The following is a 22,877-nucleotide window of genomic DNA, read 5'->3' as shown; positions in this document are numbered from 1 at the left end:
TCATCTTTCTACCCAGGTCCAGCAAACCCTAACCCAGGGAATGCTGCACCTCCTTCTCCACCAGCAGAGCCAATAGTCCCTGATGTCCAGATACCCAAACCTGGTTCATCAGTTGGGGGTAAGGTAAAGATGACAGACTACCTAAAGTTGGATGCCCCCAAGTTTGAATCAGGTGATGATCCTTTTGAGTACCTCAGAATGGTGAAGATGATAACTGATGAGTTGGGAGCAAGTGACAGTAGAGCCATTCAGATGGCAGGGTTCACATTGAAATGCAAGAAGGCAAGGGAATGGTTCAAAAACTATGTGGACCCAAGGTTGGAAAGCTTATCCCGGGAGCAGTTTGCCAACGAGTTTGCAGGATGGGCATTTCCAGATAGTTCCAGAGAACTGAAGATGATTGAGTTTGAGCAGCTAAGGCAGACAGAAGAGATGAGTGTAGATGAGTTTACAGACAGGTTCCTGGAGTTGTTGCCGTTTGCAGGACAAGGTCTTGACACAGACCTGAAGAAGTCTAGGAGATATGTTATGAAGCTTCACTCCAGGTATTCCTCGTTGATTCAATCAGCAGAAAGGGAGAGTTTCCATGCTATAGTGGATATGGCACGAAAAATGGAGGCTAGTGCCATCATTCAAGGGACAGTTAAACAGTGCGTGGCACAGTCTTCGGGTTCCAAAGTCCCGAGGACAAGTGATGTTAATCTCTCCCCTCTAAACGAGGTTGTCACAAAGAGTAAGAAGGGAGGCAGAGGCCTCAGAAGATCGAAGAAGAGTAAGTTCTGGGACCGGATAAAGTCTGGTCTGGGATTAGGTGATGGTTTGAGCTCTGGTTCGGGTAGCTCCAGATGTACGAGGTGCGGTAGGCCGCACAAGGGAGTCTGTCTGGTGGGGACAACGGCATGTTTCAGGTGCGGACAGGAGGGGCACATGGCACGTGAGTGTCCCACCGCGACCTTGGTGACACAGTCCCAGCAGATAGTTTCAGGTAGAATGGCTCAGCCAGGAGCTCCAGCCATGGCGCAGGGCAGAGGCAGAGGAAGAGGGATAGCTCCTTCTTCGGCAAGTTTCCCAAGTGAAGGTCCATCAGCTCCAGCACGGATCTTCACTATGACCCAGCAGGAGGCTAACACATCGAACCCGATGGGATCAGGTAATCTCATTCTGATATGTTCTGATGTGTATGTTTTGTGAACCCTGATGTTTCTCTTTCTTTGTTTGCTTTGCGAGCCATTGTGAGGTTGGGCTTGATAGCTTATGGGTTAGAGTATCCCCTTTGGGTCGGTGGACCCAAGTGTGATCCATCAATGGCAGAGTCAGTCTGCCGGTATAGTTCAGAGTATGTTGTGAGTAGATGCCTTCTAGCTGACCTAGCGGTTCTAGATTTGACTGTTTGACGTCATTCTAGGGTTGGATTGGTTCTTCTACTAGTGGTACTACCTAAGTCTGCAGAGACAAGGTAGTCAGGTTCAGAGGTCAGGATGGATCAGAGGTAGTCCTTAGAGGGGACAGAGTAGGGATACCTAGAGGTATGATATCAGCCCTACGGGCTCGTAGGTTGTTCAGGAAAGGTTATCAAGGGTTCTAGCTCTTTAGAGAGGGAGTTTGATGGTCGGGTCAGGGAGCCAGCCTCAGTGCCAGTTGTTAGAGAGTATTAGATGTTTCCTCAGACAAGTTCCCAGGACTACCACCTGTTAGGGAGATAGAGTTCAAAATAGGAGTAATGCATGGAATTGGACCAATCTCTATCCCTCCCCACAGGATGGTATCATCAGAGTTAAAAGAGTTGTAAGGACCAGTTGCAAGAGTTAGTAGACAAGGGTTCCCAGCTAACTAAGCACCTCACCTTGGGGTGTTCCAGTGTTGTTGCGAGGTTGAAGGATGGATCCTAAGGACTTTGTATCGACTACAAGTCGTTGAACAAAGTCACTACCCAGAGTAAATATTTGTTACCTTGGATCGATGATCTATTTAAGCCAGCTAGCAGGAGCTGATTGCCTTTCCAAGATAGATCTGAAGTCCAGGTACTATCAGTTAAGATCAAGGAAGAAGATGTTCAGAGAGCAGTATTTAGAGCCAGATATGGGCACTATGAGTTTCTAGGAATGTCGTTCGAGTTAATGAACGCCCCTAAAGCATTCATGGATCTCATAAGCAGAGTTTTAGTCGGTTTCTGGATCACTCCGTTATTGTCTTCATTGACGGTACCTCAGGGAATTCCAGAAATGCAGAAGAGTATGCCCATTATCTAAAATCAGGATTGCAGATCCTGAGAGAACATGGCTTGGACGCCCAGTTCTCCAAATGTGAGTTCCGGTCGAGGAGCATACCTTTCTTGGGTCATGGTATGTCGGGAAAAAGGAAAAAAAAAGTGAGGTAGACCCGAGAAAGTTGAAGTTGTAGCTAACTAGCCCAGACCCATTGTAGTGGCATAGATCAAGAGTTTTTCGGGTTGGGCAAGTTACCTACTGGAGGTTCATTTAGAACTTCTCTAGAGTTGCCGCTCCTATGACCAGATGGATCAAGAAGAACCAGAGGATTGTGTGGTCTACTCAGTGTGAAGGAGGCTTTGAAGAGCCGAAGGAAATGTTGATGTCAGTACCAGTGGTGGCTCTGTCCGCCAGTAATGAAGATATCACAGTGTCCTGTGATGCGTTCCGAGTGGAACTAGATTGTGTGTTGACGTAAAGTGGCTGGATGATTGCTTATAATTCTAAGTAGCTGAAGAAGCATGAGTTGAATCATCTTACACATGATCTAGAGATGGCGATGATAATCCTTGCACTCAAGATGTAGAGGCGATGCCTGTATAAGGTATGATGGTAGATCCTTACGGATCGAAAGAGCTTGCAATACATCTTGAGTCAAGGGGAAAGAACCGGTGGCAGAGGAGATGGGTAAAAACTGTGTAGTGGTTATGACTTCAAGGTTCATTTTACGGTGAGGCAATTATTTTGATAGATGCCCTCAGCCGGAAACCACTTGACGGCTATCCCATCCCTTAGTACAGTAAGAAGAAGGTCAGTAGTCAAAGAACGAGAAGAATCAGGACTGCTGTGAGTCAGCAGGAGAGTTACTCTCGGGTTCACATAATTCTTGAACCACTCTCGTGCCTTCTTGCACTTAAGCGTGAACCCAGCCATCTGAATGGCTCTACTATCATCAGCCCCAATCTCATCTGTGATTACTTTAACCCTTTCAAGATACACAAATGGGTCATCCCCTTTTTCATACTGAGGAGCACCCAATTTCATGTAGTCAGTCATCTTGACCTTGCTCTCACTGGCTGAGCTAGGTCTAGAAGGTTGAGTAACTGGGGCTGCTGGTTCTGTAGGTGGTGGAGGTGGTGCAACATTTTCTGAGGTAGGGTTTGCTGGATTTGGATAGTAAGGTGGGGGTGGATACATTGGGTACTGAGAGTATGGTGGGTAGTAAGGTGGGTACGGCATCTGTGTGGGATAAGGGGTAAAGCTAGGGTAATCCGATGTACCTCCCATCGAATACCCGGGGTGTTGTGAGAAGTGTGGGTAGTGGGGTGGCTGAACAAATTTCGAGGCCTGAGTGCCTCATTGGGACTCTCCCATTCCCTCTTCTGACATGCCAACTCCCAGACTGCCATCCCTTCTCTACTCTACATCCATATCATCCCCCATATCCTCTGACGCTCCTCCCTGAACTGTTCCTCTGACTGATCTACTTCTACCCAGATCCAAAGACCTTCTAGGGTCTCTTACTGCTCTGTCCCGGTTGGACCTGCTTGACATTGCCCTAGGCAATGTAGGAGGACGGGCGCTCATGCCCTCATCCTCAGGTGGCACTCCAGTCAATCTCGCTGATCGACGAGTTCCCCTCATCCTGTTTTCTGAAAAACAGTACACATAGCACAAACATTAGCATCATATGGTTCATGTGGGCACACATGAACCCGCATCACATACATCACATATCATAGCATATCATTAATGCACATGCATAAAATCATGGCATTTCACATCATCATGCAAGACAGGACTCCACATCCTATCCTAGTGGACATGATCCTTCCTATTGTGCTTGACCTTCTATAACATCTATGAGCCCGACATTCTAGGTCCGACCATATGAACCTAGGGCTCTGATACCATTCTGTAACGACCCGAAAATCGGACCGCTACCGGCGCTAGGATCCAGATCGGCTTAAGGCCGCCGGGACCCGTAGCAAGCCTGACATATAACCTGTAAACCTGTATAATCCCATACATGATCAACAATCATACATAAAAATTTAAAACTTTTCTTTCCATACTCATCAACCAAACTCAACCTGCATAAACATAAACATAATATTGATCCCTCTGTGGGATCTCATCAGTGCCCCCGAAAGGGTGACATAACATATGTTGAGTTGGTTTACATAAACATCATAAAAATCTCTAAGATCATGTGTTAAAGGGATAGCACAATCTATGGTCAAGCACACACTAATATCCATAAACCTCATTACATAACTATACTGTACTTTTACATTACAATTTGATCATGTCCATTGCTAGCTATTACATAAGCATGACCTCTTTACTCTATCCGGACTCTCGCACTATACTGTACCTGCAAGCCTGGGGGTGAAGGGAGAGGGGTGAGCTAAAAGCCCAGTGAGCAGGACTATAAAAACATATTAACACTATGCTCCATGAAATGCATCATAACACAGACAATTCACATAAGGGTTGGGTGAACTTGTCACCAATTAGTCCAAGCTAACATGGTGCCAGGCCGTAGCATGGGGTCCTGGTCTTCCTGTCATACATACATTACTTACCATTATTCCAGGGCCTCCTCCGGGCTCCTGGTCTTCGAGTCCACAATCGTGCCAGGCCGTAGAATGGGGTCCTGGTCTTTCATTTCCGTGCCAGGCCGTAGAATGGGGTCCTGGTCTTCCTGTCATGGACTAATTGGGTCATCCAACATTCACCCACATCAACAACACATGATGCAATGCGGCATATTCGTGAAACTAATGCAATCACCCTATTGCATGATCATGATGCGTGAAACATGATAAAACATTTAATTTAAAAGATTAAGTTTAGTTCCACTCACCTCTGGCTGACTCTGCTAACACCGAAGCAGCTGGACTCACTGCTGGGGTCCTCGGTTCCTCGGGTCCGAACCTACACAGGTGGACTCAAATGAGGGACCAAACATACTTGAACATAACTCTAAAATACTCCCCAAAAACCCCTTAAAACATCATGAAAACATCACATAAAAACATGCAAGAAATAGCTGAACAGGGCACTTTCGGCGGCAGGTTCGGCGGCCGAAAGTCCCTCCAGAGCCGAAATTCAGGCAGGTTCGGCGGCACTTTCGGCGGCCGAACCTCCCAGACAGATCCGAAAGTCTTCTTTCGGGGGCAAGCTTCGGCAGCCGAATGCTGCCTCCACAAGGGGGTTCGGCGGCCGAAACTCCCTTCGGCGGCCGAACCTGGTTTCTGCCAGAAGGGCAGAAACTTGGTTCACATGAACCCCTTGCCTCCCAAAACCTCAAATCATGCATAAGGCTCAACTAGGACATGCATACAAGTTCCTAGGGGTCTCAAACAGTCATATACCCCAACTACAACACTTCAAACACACACAATCAACACATATTGTTCAAAACATCAATATTAACCCATAACTCAACATATAACCTAACATGCATTTCTACCCATAGATCTTGCATAAAACTTATTTAAAACACATAAGGAGCTTAAGATCGGCTCTTACCTCTTGAAGATCGAGAGGGAGACGACCTAAACTTGGAGATCCACGAAAATGAGCTCCTGAGTTCCCAAAGCTCCAAAACTTGGTTTAAATGCTCAAAACTTGCAATGTGAGTTTAAAACTCAAGAAAAATGGAAGAGATTTGGAGGAAGAACACAAGAGTTGCAAAGGGAAGGTCGAAAGCTTGCTGTGGCCGAAAATTGGAGAAAGCTCGCCCATTTCGGCCAAGTGACCCTTTTATAGGTGGCTGGCCAGGCCACGTTCGGGGGCCGAATGCGCTTCCGCATCCATGCAATGTTCGGCGGCCGAACTTGACTTTCGGCGGCCGAAACTGGACTTCCCTAACTCATGCTTTCGGGGGCCTAACGTGCCTCCAAAACGCATGCATGTTCGGCGGCCGAACTTGACTTTCGGCGGCCGAACCTGGGTTTTCCTCCAAAGACTTTTCATGTAAAAACTCATTTAATTTCATACTTAAAATCATAAAACACATTAAAACATTTTTATAAAACATGATTCTACCCTTCTAGAGGTCTCCGGCATCCGAGATTCCACCGGACGGTAGGAATTCCGATACCGGAGTCTAGCCGGGTATTACATTAATGATGTTTTGATGATTAAGTATGGGTAGATATGTATGTTAGGGTTTATGTGGGTTTTGTGCCCAAAGTGTGTTTATGTGATGCTATGTTGAAGGTTTGAGCTGGTTTATGCATGTGGGAGAGTGTATGCATGATTGGGAAAGAGCAAGTGAGATTATGGGTTGTTTTGATGGTTTTGGCCTATGTGGGTCATAAGCTATCTATGTATGCTTTTGATGTGTTTTTGGGGTTTAATCTAGTTGTTAAGCTCCTTTATGCATGACTAAGGGTTTATGCATGGTTTTGAGAAGTTTATGCATGTTTTAAAAGGTTGGATGCTTGTTTTGGGGGTTTGGGAGGATTGTATGCACAAGGGCTGAGTTCTGGAAGAACTCAGGTTCGGCCGCCGAAGGTGGTTTCGGCCGCCGAACATGCCTATGGATGCATGGATTGGCCGCCAAACCTTTCCCCCGAAAGTTATGTTTCGGAGCTGAAGCAGACTTTCGGCCGCCGAAGGTGATGTTCGGCCGCCGAAGGTGATGTTCGGCCGCCGAAAGTGCCGCCGAAAGTGTCCTGTCCAGCCTTTTCATGAGTGTTCTGTATGCATGTTTCTTTGATGTTTTAAAGGGTTTTTGGGGAGTTGTTTATGAGTTGTTTAGGGTGTGTTTGACACCTCACTGGAGTCCACCTGTGTAGGATCGGACCCGAGGAACCGAGGTGTTTAGCAGTGTTAGCCGTTTCAGAGTCGGCCCAGAGCTAGTCAGAGGTGAGTGGAACTAAACCTAATGCTTTAAATTAAGAAATTAAATGTTTTTAGAGCATGATCCATGCATCATAAAATGCCATGATATGTATTAGGTTGTTTTGCATTAGAATCCACGAATATGATACATTGCATAATATGTTGATGATGTGGATGGATATTGGATGATCCTTAGCCCTCAATATGATATGAGAGGATATGGTATGAGATGGAAAGACCAGGTGTGGCCTAATCGCACCTGGCGTTATGTATATGTAAGGAAAGCCCAGGTGTGGCCTAATCGCCCCTGGCATAGTTGGACATGTTATGATATGAGCTAGTAAGGGAAGCCCAGGTGAGGCCTAACCGCCCCTGGCGTAGTCGGACATATTTCGATATGTAGAGGGCTAAAGGTGACAAATTCATCCTTGATATGATATGTTTGTGATGTGATGCATTCCATGATAGCATACTTATAAATGAATTGTTTTGCTAGTATGGTTTCTGCTCACTGAGCTTTATAGCTCACCCCTCTCCCCTAACCCCAGGTTTGCAGGGTCAGAGATAGTCAGGAGATCAGTAGGTTATGTCTATGGTTAGAGTCATATAATAGATTAGTAGTGGACATGATGTAAGGTAAAGATATGTAATGAATTGTAAAATGTTATGATGTAAATTAATGTAATGTAATAGATAGAGTTGTGCTTTGCCCTAGAAGTGTGGTTAATCCCTTTGTATATGGTCCTTATGTATGTCTTTAATGAGACCGGAAAACCAAGATTATTATATGTTGCCCCATTAGAGTTGACGATGAGAACTCTAGTGTTGGGGTTTATGTTTATGAGTTTGTGCATGCACAGGTTAAGCTTGGTGTATGAAAGAAAGAAAAAAGCTTATAGTTTTATGTTTTACAGTTTTTATGTTTATGTTTGATCATGTATGGAATTATACCAGATGTATAGGATGCATGTTAGGCTTGCTACGGGTCCCGGCGGCCTTAAGCCGATCTGGATCCTAGTTCCGGTAGCGGTCCGGATTTTCGGGTCGTTACAATATGTAAGAGAAAGTTCAAGTCGAGGCTCATTTTTCGCCCTTGGTATTATGGATATGTTATGTTATGTTATGTTTAAGAGGAAGCCCTGAGGAGCACCCGTCGTGGGCCGGGCACCATTGGAATTTGTAGAGGGTTACTGGTGATAAGTCTATCTTGATGTGAATTGTTTGTGTTGTGACGCATTTCATACGAGCATATGTTTATTAAACTGTTTTTATGTTCTACTCACTAGGCTCTTGTAACTTATCATTTTCTCCTGACCCCAGGTTTGCAGGATCAGAGATAGTTCAGGAAAGTTCGACTGAGTTGCTGGTATTGTCTAATGTAATAGTGTAGATGTGGACATGTAATAATTTTATGGTTTTAGAATTGTACTTTGCCCTAGTGTTTGTCTAGTAATCCCTGTTTACATAATCTTTATATAAAAGTTTTAATTATGAGTTGTATATGAATCAAGTTGAGGCATGTTATGTTAACCGTACTGGAGCATTTGATGAGGGCTCTAGTATGAGTTTATGTTTTCAGTTTTGATACATGCACAGGTCGAGTCTTGATTTATGAAATGTTTATGTTTTTGTTATATCGTGTGACCATGTAGGGAATTTTATCAAGTGTAACAGGATGTATAATAGGTTTGTTACAGGTCCCGAGACCTTAAGGCGATATGAACTCTAGCGCCGGTAGCGATCCGGTTACCGGATTGTTCCAATGTTAACCTACTTTAGCTATTCCACTATAAGATTTAAGGTTTTTTGAATTGGTAATTATCTAAAATTTGTTGATAACGAAAATTAACAATATAAGTCAGCTGCAGTGAATTTTATTGGTTATTTTTTTACTAATAGATTTTAAATATGTTAGTATTTTATAACAAATTACTTATATTTTTTTGAAATCCATTGATAAATTTTAAAAATGTTACAATCTATTGATTAAATTATGTTAGTAACTTAAAAATAAAAAAGAAAAAGTATTTTCAATTAAATAGTATATTTTATTATTATTATTAAGATAAACCCTAAGATAGAATAATCCAAAAAAGCTCAAATCAATAGATTTTTCTATGTAAACCCAATCTAGGACAAATTATCATATTCTAATTAATCATTAAAATGTGATGGGTGCAAATTATGGCAAAGGCATGCTTGCATCCTCAATCATAATTGGACTGTATTTTTTTTTTTTAAATTAAGGATGAGAGAAAATAGAATATGGTAACATTATTTTATAATGTTAGAAATATGTATGCTGAAATGTCCAGTCATTTGATACAGTGAGTTGCATTTCTTCAATTTTGTATTATAAATTAAAAAATAATAATGTATGATTAGTTCCATGTTCATGCATGGTTTGATGGAGATCACATGCAACAGCTTTTGGACTTTATATATATAATTAAAAGAAAAGAGAAGTGTAGAAATGGAGATTGTGGAAGTATTTCTAAATGTGAGATGTTTGATTAGAGAATAATGATTAACAAGGTAACTAAAAAGAACATGCTTATGATGGCTATTCACATCTCTAATCATGCCAACCCCTTTTCTTTTTCTTTTTTTTTTCTACCCATCATTTGAAACTCAATGTTGAAAAATGAGAGGGTCAAATAAAAATAGTTATAAAATAAAACTAATTTATTTGAAATATAATTAATAATTATTATAAAATATCACTATTATAAAAATGAATTTAAGATATACAAAATTAAAATATTTACAATAGAATAGAGCCACTAATAAGAGTTTTATAAGCGAATGCGCATCTCGCCTAAAAAAAATCTTATGCATAATTATTAAGATTCATTTTTTTTAAAGAGGTAGAGTTTTCATATGAAATTAGTTAGTACAGTCTAATAAATTTTCATTAATTTTATAATCATAAAATCACTTAACAGCTAAATCGGTGAAATTTTTTATCAAATAGCCAACCACATAATCACTAAATTATTAAAAAATATTATATTTAATTTCCTTCTCTCATAATATAAAACCTAACGAATCACTGAGATAAAAATATATAATTTTTACACAATTACTTTTAAATTCTAAATAATTCTTTATACTCACTCTATTTTCAAATTTACTAACTACTTACTCCCGTGATCCATCCCATTGGCCTCACAACTGCCGGGCAGGATTTGTCCCATGACCACACGAGGCCAATGGGATTTGGCCCAATATTCCCCACATAGGAATATTAGGTCGCCTCCCCCACCACTCGAACCCAAGACCTCTCCACATAAGAGTCTGGCGTTACGAGGGTGAGTACCAATTGTTCTAATGTTAACTACCTTAGACATCACCCACCTTATATTTTTTTTTTATAAATTTAATCAATTACAATATAATTTTATTTTTCGATCATATTACAGGACTAAAAATATTTATGTTTTGATTACATTATGGACCGAAAATAATAACGGTATAAAAAAATTACATATATTTAATAAAAATAATGAAAAATATAAGAATATTATATATACAGGGCCAAAACTATATTTTTAATAAAATTTCTAGAACATATGATTATAAATAAAAATTTTAAGGGTCCACAACGTAGTTTCATCCCTGTATATATATATAAAGTGAATTATGTATTTGGGTTCTTTCCTTTTTATTTTAGACTTTATTTATTTGAATAAAATAACTTTTTTTTTTTAAATTTTTTCATCAAAAGATATTTTTTATGAAAAACACTTATCAGTAAAATAATTTATTTATTATAATTTTAAAATAAAAACATTAATAAATTTATATGTAATAGTATTGATAATATTCTTAAAATTTAAAAAATAATTTAAAAAAATAAAATTATTTTTTTAAAAAATGATTATATTATATTTTTAATTAATAAAATATTTTTAATTAATTAAAATTTTTAAGTGCATCTTAGAAAATGCATAAAATGTTTTTTTGTAAAACTATTATAGAGACTTAATTTGATAATTAAGATTTATTATTTTTTTTTTTTTAAAAAAAGGGGAGAGCTGAGTCTGAGTGGGATTGGTTTTTCAAATCTACATAAATATTATTACTAACAAGTATCTAAGCTTCAATTGCTGGTTCATAATATGAAACCCTAATTAGACATTTAATTTTTTTATAAGTTTCCCTATATATAAATAAATAAATATATATATATATATATATATATATATATGATGGGATTAAGAAAAAAAAAAGTTTCATTTACATTTCTTGGATAAGTTAAAATTTCCATTTTTCATGGCATTTCTATATGTGTGGGAAATGAAAAATCTGTTTGAGACAAAAACAAAAATTTTCACATAATTTAATTCATTTTTTATTTCTACATTTGAATAAGTTTAATTTATTTATTTTTTACCTGTGTGAAAGATATATGTATTTCTATGAAAAAAATATTTTAAATATTTTAATATAATTGAATGTGATGTTATATGAGACTTGTCGAAAATAGTCAATGTTATTATAAAATTGGACTATATGATAAGAATTTAATAAATTAATACGCGATTCTACTATAAAAAGAAAGAACCTATAAAAAGAAAGAACCTGACGACCACGGTGTTTAAATCTAAAAAGAAAAATGATACCAAGCACTTCAAAATAGATCGATCTTAAATTGGACAACACTCGCACTCATAACTTTAGGATGGAATTTTATAAAAAAATAATTACTGTTAACAACTACAATTTAACAGATTTCATTCACGCTTGTGATTACAAGATTTTCGACTAGTTAGTCAATAAAAATTATTTATCAACTAGTCGACCATATTATTATTGAATTATCAAAAAATATTATATTTATATATACTTTTTTACAATATAAAAAGAGAACGATTACGGAAGTGAAGATATACTATTCTTGAATATTATTTAAATTTTAAGTAATTTATTATATTTTCTTGTTATACTGACTTGAAAGTTGCAATGACTGTCATGTACACCCACCACCGCTTTACATTTTTTTTCTTATATTCTTATATAGTTCTAATTCAACCACATCATCATTTTATTTTCAATAACATTATAAAATCTTAATATAAACGGTTAAAAAGTAAAGTTGAAGTTATCATCTTATTCCATTGTCTACCATATTATTAATCTATAGTTTAGACAAAAAATTTAATTTATGCTACAAGTAAACTATTATTTCAAAAATCTAAAATTTTTATTTATTTATTTATTATTATTATTATTTAAATTCAAATTTTTGATAAATGAATAAAATACACACATGTACATGTTCATGTACAATTTATGGTTAAAGGATTAAATTTGAGTTTTATGTCACCAAAGCTTGTCGGTATGAAAAATGAAAAATATTGCAAAAGTGCAAAGGATATAGAAGAAATTTTAAAGATGTTAGGGACAAAATCTGTAATTGCAGATAGGAAAGACTCGGACAAAGGCGCCATCTTATATAAACAGCTCACATGAAACGCTAACAACACAACAAAACTACCAGACAAAACAGCAAAGAATAAGAGAGAAATCAAAACCCCATCAAATCAAAATCCAATCCTTTCTCTTTTTTCCTTCATCATGAATCCATCTCCTTCCAAGTCTAAGAAGAAGCAAGCCACCCAACCACAGGAACCGTCACAAGCTGCTGCTGCTGCTGCTGGCGGTGGTGGAAGGTTTCTGGGTGTTCGGAGACGGCCATGGGGAAGATATGCAGCCGAGATTAGAGACCCTTCTACTAAAGAACGCCATTGGTTAGGTACTTTTGACACCGCCGAAGAAGCTGCGTTGGCCTATGACAGAGCCGCTCGTTCCATGCGTGGCTCTCGAGCTCGCACCAACTTTGTTTACTCTGATATGCCTGCTGGTTCTTCTGTCACTTCCATTATCTCCCCTGATGAGCAGCAACAAATGCAAGCTCTACAGCAGCAGAGTCAACAACAACAAGAAAATAACTTCTCTTCATCTTCAATTTTTCTGCCTCCCTCTCATCAGCCAGACCCACCCTCCATTTTCAATAACCAGCAGGATTTCAGCTCGTCCCAATGCTTCGGGTTTCCTTCAATGGATGGAGAAGAAATGTGGGGTTGCTCCTCCACTACTACTACATATCATCACGAACAACTCCCAGTTATTACTAACGATGAACTTCCGCCATTGCCTTGTGACATATCGAGCAGCTTCTCGAGCTCGGTTGATTCTTCAGGCATTCACAATTCGGGTTATGATATGACTTCATCAGGATTAATGGGTTTCGAAGATCAAACCATAATGACAAACGGGTTCGAGTCAGGTGGACCATATTTCGGGTTTGATGGTGGCGAGTATGTTCATAGCCCGCTTTTTAGCAGGATGCCACCGGTTTCGGAGACGGTGCCAGATGGTTTTGATTTGGGTTCCTCGGCTTACTTCTTCTGATGATAAAGCTGTGTTTGGCTGATGTGTCCTCAGTCTCAAATGTTTTAATTTTTTTTAATTTTTTGGTTTTCCTATTATGGGCTGTGGTGGTGAGAGAGTGAGAACAGACCAAATTAATTAATGGAGTTGTTTATATAAATATATATAATTAAATATGTTATCCAAGTGGAGTTTATATTATAAAATGACATTGTTTCCACTTTGTCTCCCATTTTGGCAGTGTTTTCCCAGCCATAAATCGCCAATTTTCTTCTGTACTTGGTCCCTAACTGTGGAGTTAATTGGCCCAAGCTCAAGGGACCAAAAACAAAAAAAAAACTATACTTGGGTCGGAAAATTTGTGTAATAAAATGAAAATTCAAATATAAAGTTGCCTAAAATTTTCATTGAAAAAGTGGAGGAATACTTTGGATACTATCAGGCGATAACAGACATTTGGGCGGGGCCAGGATGCTACGGTTGGTTTATATGGGGTCAAAATTCTCAGGGCCATGGCTAAAGATTGTTTTATATGGTGCGATATTGAGTTTCTATGAAGAAGTAATGCTCATCAATTGCCTTTATTGTTCCCGTTAATTCTCACCAGCATCTCTTGTTTCTCCCTTTCGAGGCCTCTCTTCTGCTAGGTTGATCCGACCTTTTTGTCCTCAATCCTGTGATCGGTCAGTTACGGATTTAAAAATTTAAGTTAGAAAGTCAATTTAATTTATTTAGTAAATTTTTTTAATTTATTCATTTAATTTTTTTTTGTTAATATATATATTAATGATAAAATTTTCAGGTTGGGATTCAAAATAATGAGAAAAAATTTACATAGATAAAATGTTGTAAAGTTGAATGAATTTTTTTATTTAATTTTTTTTAGTTTGAATAGTTTAACCTATTACTTACATAAATACTATTTAATTTTATTTGTATTTATAATTTATTTTTTAAATAAATTTAATCTAATTCATAACTTATTAAATTTATTTTTTTCTATATATAAATAATTTATAAACATATTAAATAATCTAACTATTACTCATAGTATTTTTTTCTAAAAATTTAAATTTTATTTTTTATAAATTTAAATAATTTTATATATAATTTCAATTACATAAGTAAAAATAAATAAAAATAACTATTATTAATTATTATTAAAAAATTATCATAAAAAATAAATATGAATAACTTAGCTTATAATATTTTTTTAAAAAAAATTAGTATACTTTGAAATTGAAATATCAAAGATTAAAAATAAATTTTTTAAATTAAAATAAAACGGAGTAGTTTATTACTATAAAAATAATATTTAGTGTTACGATTTTATTCATGAGAGAATGATTATTAAATTTTTAAGTTTTAGAAATTCACTAGTTTATTTTTATATTAAAATAATACGAGTGGAAATATTTTTATATTTTATAAAATTAAGTTGTTTAATAAATTGTATTAAACGATTATTAGTGAATTTATTTAGATTTTGATAAAAAAAATAAATAGCTTGGATATTTAAATTTATAGTATTAAATAATATGTATATTTAAAATTATATGGATTAAACCTATAAATATTCAATATAGTTTAATGATATAATTTTTAAATAAGGATGAACTAATAAATTTTTTAAAAATTTAAGAACTTAATAATAATTTTTTCTCATTTATTTAAAGTTAAAGGAAAATTATCTAAATATACTTAGATAATTTAAAAAATTTTAAGAGGTCACGTAAATAGATACCAAATAATATATATATTTAAAATTATATGGATTAAAAAAATAAATATTCAATATAGATTAATGTCATAATTTTCGAATAAGGTTGAGCTAATAAATTTTTTAAAAATTTAGGGACCTAATAATACTTTTTTTCCCATTTATTTAGAATTAAAGAAAAATTACCTAAACACACCTAAATAATTTAAAACATTTCAGAGGGCCACATTGAAGTACTAAATAATATATATATTTAAAATTATATGAATTAAAAATGGGTGATTTACGATTTAGTCCCTGGATATTACCATTATTAATAAGTCAGTCCCTGTATTTTTAGAAACCTATTAAAACGTCCTTATGTTTTCTCTCCGTCAACGAAATAGTCCTTCTGTCTATTTTTGCCGTTAAAAATATAGTAAAAGACTATATTACCCCCCATTATTTTTCTCCTTCTCCTTCTCCTTTTTCTTCTTTCTCTTCTTCTTCTTCTTCTCATTCTTCTTCTTCTTCTCATTCTTCTTCTTCTTCATTCTTCTTCTTCTTCTTCTTCTTCTTCTTCTTCTTCTTCTTCTTCTTCTTCTCCTCCTCCTCCTCCTCCTCCTCCTCCTCCTCCTCCTTCTTCTTCTTCTTCTTCTTTCACTTCTTCTTCTTCTTCTTCTTCTTCTTCTTCTTCTTCTTCTCCTTCTTCTTCTTCTTCTTCTCCTTCTTCTCCTTCTTCTCCTCCTCCTCCTTCTTCTTCTTCTTCTTTCTCTTCTTCTTCTTCTTCTTTTTCGGAGGAGGAGGAGGAGGACAAAAGAAAAGACGGGGACTATTTCGTTGACAAAAAGAAACGATAAGGACATTTTAATAGATCTGAGAAAAGATAGGGACTATTTTGTTGACAAAAAGAAACAATAAGGACGTTTTAATAAATTTTTAAAAATATAGGGAGGGATGATTTCGTTGACAGAAAGAAACGATGAGGAGGGACTATTTCGTTGACATAAAAAAACGATAAGGATGTTTTAATAGATATGAGAAAAGATAGGGACTATTTCATTGACGAAAAAAAACGATAAGGACTTTTTAATAGATATGAAAAAAGATAAAAATATTTTAATAGATTTTTGAAAATGTAAGGACTAACTTGTTAATAATTGTAATATACAAGGACTAAATAAATGGTTTTATTTGAGGGTAAAATTGGATTTTAAAAATTTTCTCTCTCCTCCTTTATCTAATTTTAACGGAAAATAGGACGGAAGGACTATTTCGTTGACGAAAATAAAACATAAGGACGTTTTAATAGGTTTCTAAAAATATAGGGACTGACTTGTTAATAATGATAATACCCAGGGACTAAATTGTAAATCACCCATTAAAAATATAAATATTCAATATAGGTTAATGTTATAATTTTTAAATAGGAATGAAGTAATAAATTTTTTAAAAATTTAGAAATTTAATAATAATTTTTCTCACATTTATTTAGAATTAAAAAAAATTACTTAAATATACTTAAAAAACTTTAAAATTTCAAAGGAGCAATAACCCCTTGGCCCTACTGTGGTTCTCTCATGCATGGTTACTCTTTGGATTGGGTTTAGTTAAGTTTTTATTTTGTTGGCAACAAAATTTTTAAGGTAAGGATACGACGGCTACTATTTTTTCTTTTTATGTCTTGTTGCGTTGTGTGCTTCTGTCTATCTTTTTCTATGCTCTTTCAATTAGTTTTAGGTGATTCAAATCACTGCTTTTTTACTCTGGTGGAGATTGAAACTTTTATGGCCTACAGTAGCCCTGGGTCTTGCGCTGCCCTCTTTTATTGACAAACCCTTAACAATCAAGAAGTTTAAGGACTTGTTCTAGAAGTCTAAGGACTCATTCATAATTAATTCTTATTATTTTTACTATTATCAGTGACATGCAAAAATACAGTAAATATATAAATTTTGTTTCAATTATAAATTTTTCACATTTCAATTTTAATTTAATTCAATTATATTATCAAAATTGATGGAGAAAATTGAATAGAATGAAACATATCTATAACTATATAATAAAGGGCGGCTAGCCCGTAAGCAGTGCGATCTACAATATTCGTCAATTGATTTTGACTTCATCCAATTACGCATTTACCCTTCTAAATACTCTCATTCTCCTCTTTTCTTTTCTCTTGGTTTTTAATTCTTTCCACGTCCTCTCTTGTCTGGCATTGACCAATAAAACGGTGCCGTTTTAGAACCCTCATTCCTTTACCAAAATGACGCTGTATTTTTTCCTAGTTCCATCTCCTCTTTTCTTTCTTTCCCTTCCCCTACTAGAATGAAAGCTCACCGAAAGGCCGTGAATAGTGCAACCTACAGCCTTCAGCAACTAATCTAGACTTTACAGTGCAATCTACACCCTTTGGCAATTCATTTAGACTCCATTGTCTCTTTTTTTTTATTCTCCTTTCCCTACTAGAATGAAAGCTCATTAAAAGGCAGTGATGGAAGACAAAAATAGTGTGAATTTGGTTAAACACAATGGTTGCATACATGTAGCGTTTTCAGATCTGTAAAACATCAATATATAATAAAATATTTTCAACATCAATATATAATAAAATATTTTCAAGTCTATATTAATATCAATACACAATAAATCATTTGTCGTTGAAGAACTTTTAATTCTTAGACATTATAAGCTTCAACTCAATGACAGGTACTTCATATAGAAATGCTGAAATGGTGTAAACAAGTTAAGCGAGCTTTTTCTGTTCGAGCGTTGGAAGCTTCCATTCATTAAATGAAGCACAGCAAAAGAGTTACAAATATATGGCTTCTCAGTCAGAGTCCCTGGATAAAAATGCATAGAAATTTTGTTAAGAGATAATCACAGGCCATGATCTAAACAGTGCACTGTCGTAATGCAACATTTTCAAATCTATAAAACATCAATATATAGTAAAGCATTTTCAACTCTTTTCATTCTTAGACATTACAAGCTTCAACTCAATGATAGGCACTTCATATAGAGATCCTGAAATGGTGCAAACAGGTGATTTTAAAGCATGATTGCAACAATTCAGTGTTCATTAACAGTTAAGCGAGCTTTTTTTTTCGATGTTGGAAGCTTCCATTCATTAAATGAAGCCCGAGCAAAAGAGTTATAATATATGGCTTCTCAGTCAGAGTCCTTGAATATAAATGCATTGAAATTCTGTTAAGAGATAATCACATTCCAAGATCTGAACAGTGTACTGTTGTGAATAGTACATGCCCTTTCCATTTTTTAACAGGCTCGCTAGATATTTTGAGCATTTAATGCAGCCTGCTTCTTCACACCTTTAACGAAGAGTAATTATATCTTCTTGGTTGCCTTTGTTCAAGTTCTATACAACTAAACACTGTTTACACTTTCTATTCCTAAGGAGATTACTTCTCCAGCCAAAATACTATCACTTCACTGTCAGTATTTCCATTATTTTTTATTTTTTATTAGAGGAAATGATTAGAACAGCAGAGAAGATGAGCAGTCTCTTCCCTTCGCTAATCACGGTTCTGATCTTATTTATATCTTCAGTTTAGTTTTCCCATTTTCATTCAACCATCTTTTCTCTCAGGTTCTCTCCTTTCTTCTATTTTTTAACTCAGCTTCTCCTTCACTTCATTGTAGCCCTCTCTAATGCATTCTTCCTTTTCTTTTACAGTTGCCTATCCTTAATCTTTCATAGACGCCCGAAGGTTTTGTATTAACTGGTGTCATATTTATTCCATAGCTTATCAATTTATTTCAGTCAATGTTCTCATAATTGTTTATCTATTTTATTTGTGGTTGTATTTCTCTTTATTGACTTTACTTCTTTGTTTTGTTCTTTATTTTGCAGCTCTTTTCTGTTCACTACTATTCTAAGGTAGTTATCCTCATTGTTTATTTTTTTTTCTTACTTTTGTTAGTCTATGTGGGGATTTGCAATTTTTGGCTTGAACCAAGAGCTATTATTGTTTGACTCAATGGAAACTGCTGAATGGAGATAGAAACCAAAAAATTTTAAAGGCCTCTCATATTATATATATATATATATATATATATATATATATATACCTTCAACAGTGACATACCATATTGAAAGACATTATAAACATCTGCTGTGTTAAAGAAACTTGGACTGCTAGATCTTAACTATTTGAAAAGGTAGAAAAGGAATGGGGTGGATTCAATGGTTAATGCAGCAATAGAAAAACTTGTATTTTTGGGAACCATTGTGGATACATGTTTTAAAGAAGCTGGGAATTATGAACACTCAGGCTGGTAGACTTTGCATGAAACTTACATTGATATACATCATTCAGGCCTTTTTTATATGCAAAGAACACGATTTTGCAATGTAGACGACCTATTCGTCTAAAAAAGACTCAATTGCATAAGACGTTTGGTTGGATGGTGATCTTTGTCATTGGCCTGTTTGTGCTATACAGATGTCTTTAGATTGAGGTTTCTACTGATTTCTACACGCATGTTTTCATTTACTTATTTTTCTCTTCCTCTTTAGACAATGATCATTAGGATTACACTTGAAAATATATTGTCTGAAATCCTTTCTAAGCTGGATTTGTTGCCCCCCTCCTACCAGTTAGAGACTACAGATGAAGGGTGCTTTTATGTTAAGTGCATTTTTTTGCACCATGATTCACAAAGGAGCAAAGCTATGGCTGACAGAATTGAGATGAGTATTGTGAATATAAAAGAGGCTAAATATATAGCCACGATGTCAGCTTTGGATGCTTTAAGAGCTATGTATGAATTTGAAATACATGACTATAACTACAGAGAATTGTCTATTATGAAAGAAAGCTATACACAGGCTCTCGCCATCTTCAAGCCAAGTATATTGATAGCTAGGGTCAACTACAGGCCTTGCAAGCATTGTATGCTTTCTTGGCCTATAAATTTAAAATGTTGAAGAAAAATATCCAAAGGCTAACCAAAACTTTGAAGATTATTAAGTCTTTTATCAATGATATGGTGAATGACAATCTGTTTTGAATCAAATGTTCTTCTGTGGCCTTTTTTGTTGTTTTGCCTGAGGTTTTAGGCCTTATAGCTTATGCCTCTATTTTCTTTTTTCTTGTCTCCTCCTTAGGTTTGCTTCTACTTTACATTTTGTATTTGGTTTTTGTACAGGACATTGGTACTAATCTTAGTTTTATGGTTGTGTTGCTTTTTATGTATTTAATTTTAATTTTATGGTTGCATCATTTTTCCATTATGTTACTTCTATCACTTATGCTTTTATATTCACCGCTATACACAGGAAGCAACTTTTTATCAACGGGTATTAATTAGCTTTTCTTTTAAATGGCAAGTATCATAATAGGCACATTGACACAGAGCAACTAGCCTTGGATTTTATGGCAGACTTGGATTGGGCCTAATTTTTGTTGCTGACGTCCGATGGAGATCCACGATAGCTTTTCGAAAAGGGAATTTCGAAACGAACGACTTTCAAAAATGTGACAAAGGCTATAAGCCTAGTCACAAAGTTCGATCTTAGAATTCTATCGTTTAGAGAGTCAATTTTGTATTTTAATTATTTTTTTAGATATTTTTATAATTTTGCATATTAGAATTTTTTTTTCTATTATAAATAGACTCCCTTAGCTATTAGAAACTCACTTTACAATCTTTGAAGAATTTCAATAATACTTTTCGTCTTCTAGCCTATCTTTTCTCTTATATCGTTTTAGCCAAACAATATTGGTTAAAACTCTTGACGGAGTCTAATCAGTCCTTTATCATATTGGTATCAGAGTGAAGTTTGACCATGGCAGACAACCAAGAGGAGCGACTTGCTACAATTGAGGCATCTTGGGCAGAATTGAGGGAGATGATCGGACAGCTAACCCTGCAGTAGGGAATCCATAAACCAGCAGCCGCCGCTGCACACCCCCAGCCAGTCGCCAATCCTGTAGCCGCCAATCCTATGGTCGCCAATCCTATGCCTGCAAATCTCCAACAGAATTATGAGGAAGGTTACAAGATAAAGATTGATAGAGGTTATCGAAACCGTAAAAAATAAACCTATTATCAATCAACAAAATAATTTATAGATAGTGACAATAGGATCAAACCACAGGGATTTAATACTAAGGACTCTCCTAACTATGACTTGGGCAAAAAGTAAAATAAAATAAAATGGGGGTTTGTTTGAGATGATAGTAGACTAGAATTAAAACTGAGTAAAAGAAAGCAAGAATTAAAAAGATAAGTAAATCAATGAGAGAAGGACTCTAGTTGAAGTATGGATCTATTTCAGTTGATTAGAATTGATCATTGATTCTTTAATACTCCTATTTATTTCAATAAATTAGTTTAGGTTGTGGAAGACGCTTCTCACAACCAAATTCCTCCTTAGTTTTAGTTTGACTAGGAAATGTTCGCTAATCAAACACTAGTTAACAAGTTGCCAAGAAACGTCCTTGGGATTTTTTACTTTTCAACTGTTAACTGCATTAAGACTTAGAGAAACCTAATTCTAACCTTGCCAACCGCGTGGTCAAGTTTAGACTATGCAACCAAGTGTGCTTGTGTTCAAACAATCTAAGCAATTACGGACCTAAATTATTTAAACTAACAAATGATCACTTATGCAATTAAAAGCAACAGGCCTTAATTGATTCTAATAACAAAGCAATAATAGCATGAAGAACAAGTTGCATAAATATTGAAAAATAGAAGCTTAACAATGGAGTTTTAAATCTCCTAATTCATCACAAAACTGAAATTTTCCAACTTCAACTAGAAAAGAAGATATTTAGTCACTCATGGTGGACAAAAATACATAAAAAGAAAGAAGAAAAGTAGAAGAATAGAGCTGCGTGTTGCTTGCTGAATTTCTACAGTAAATTCGATGCCTCTTCTGCTGATTTGTGGCTGTCTCCCTTTATAGGTGAAGAGTCCTAGTCCAATTAGGATTTGGAATCCTAATTTGACTTAGTCTTTTGTAGTCTTTTATTCCTTCTTTGCTTTTGTATTTAATCATGAATAAATCTTCTTCTTAGAGAATGTCTTTCTTAGGAGTGACTCTTGGAGATGTCATAGGATTGGTCTTGTAATGTTTGAAGTAGGATAGGACTCCAACACTTTTGAAATTCTGATTTTTCCTTTTTCACGCGATGCTGTCCTTGTCTGCGTCAGTTTGATTTGGGCAGTTGATTTGTCCAAATCGCTTGCCCAGATCATTTTTGCAAGTCAGTCCCAGATTTCTGCTTCAGCTTACTGCAAGTGATTTGGTCAAATCACTTTGACCCAATCAATTTTCCAGCTTTTTCTGCACTTTTTCTCCAAGTTTCTAATTTTCTCCTTTTCTGTAAAAACATCATAAAAACATAGATTAGACTAGAAAAATATATATTTAAACAGTAATAAATATAATAAAAATGTGGCTAAATTATGCTTGATCAAATACTCCCACACCTAGCCTTTTGCTTGTCCTCAAGCAACAAGTAACTTAGTCAATCAAGCCCCTTTTTTCTTTTGAACCTAAGTACCACTTAGTCAGCCCCCTAGACTCCTAAATTAAAGCACTACAGTGTAGAGTACATACACTAAGGTTGTCCTCTCTTTCCTTGTTTCCTCTCACCCACCATGGCCAAGAGTTTTTTATTTGATCATGCTTTATTCTTTGGTTTTAGTCTTAATGCAACCCCTTAGAGTGACTTGTCCCCTTT

General features: G+C 35.7%; 1 protein-coding gene across 1 annotated transcript; it reads left to right on the top strand.

Annotated features, from left to right (window-relative positions):
• The first annotated feature begins 12,571 nt into the window (after positions 1–12,571).
• LOC110627101 (ethylene-responsive transcription factor LEP) lies at positions 12,572–13,680 on the top strand. The gene has a single exon (XM_021773344.2). The coding sequence runs from the start codon at positions 12,645–12,647 to the stop codon at positions 13,479–13,481; it is 837 nt and encodes a 278-aa protein (XP_021629036.1). The 5' UTR covers positions 12,572–12,644; the 3' UTR covers positions 13,482–13,680.
• Positions 13,681–22,877: the final 9,197 nt, after the last annotated feature.

The sequence above is a fragment of the Manihot esculenta genome, chromosome 11 (genome assembly GCF_001659605.2).
Source record: "Manihot esculenta cultivar AM560-2 chromosome 11, M.esculenta_v8, whole genome shotgun sequence".
In the NCBI taxonomy this organism is placed as follows: domain Eukaryota; kingdom Viridiplantae; phylum Streptophyta; class Magnoliopsida; order Malpighiales; family Euphorbiaceae; genus Manihot; species Manihot esculenta.
Note: the sequence above shows the minus strand (reverse complement) of the source record. Positions and strands in the feature narration are given on the sequence as shown.

What these genes read in the sequence shown, in the direction of transcription:
- LOC110627101 (XM_021773344.2), top strand. Translation starts at nt 12,645, where the DNA reads ATGAATCCATCTCCTTCCAAGTCTAAGAAGAAGCAAGCCACCCAACCA.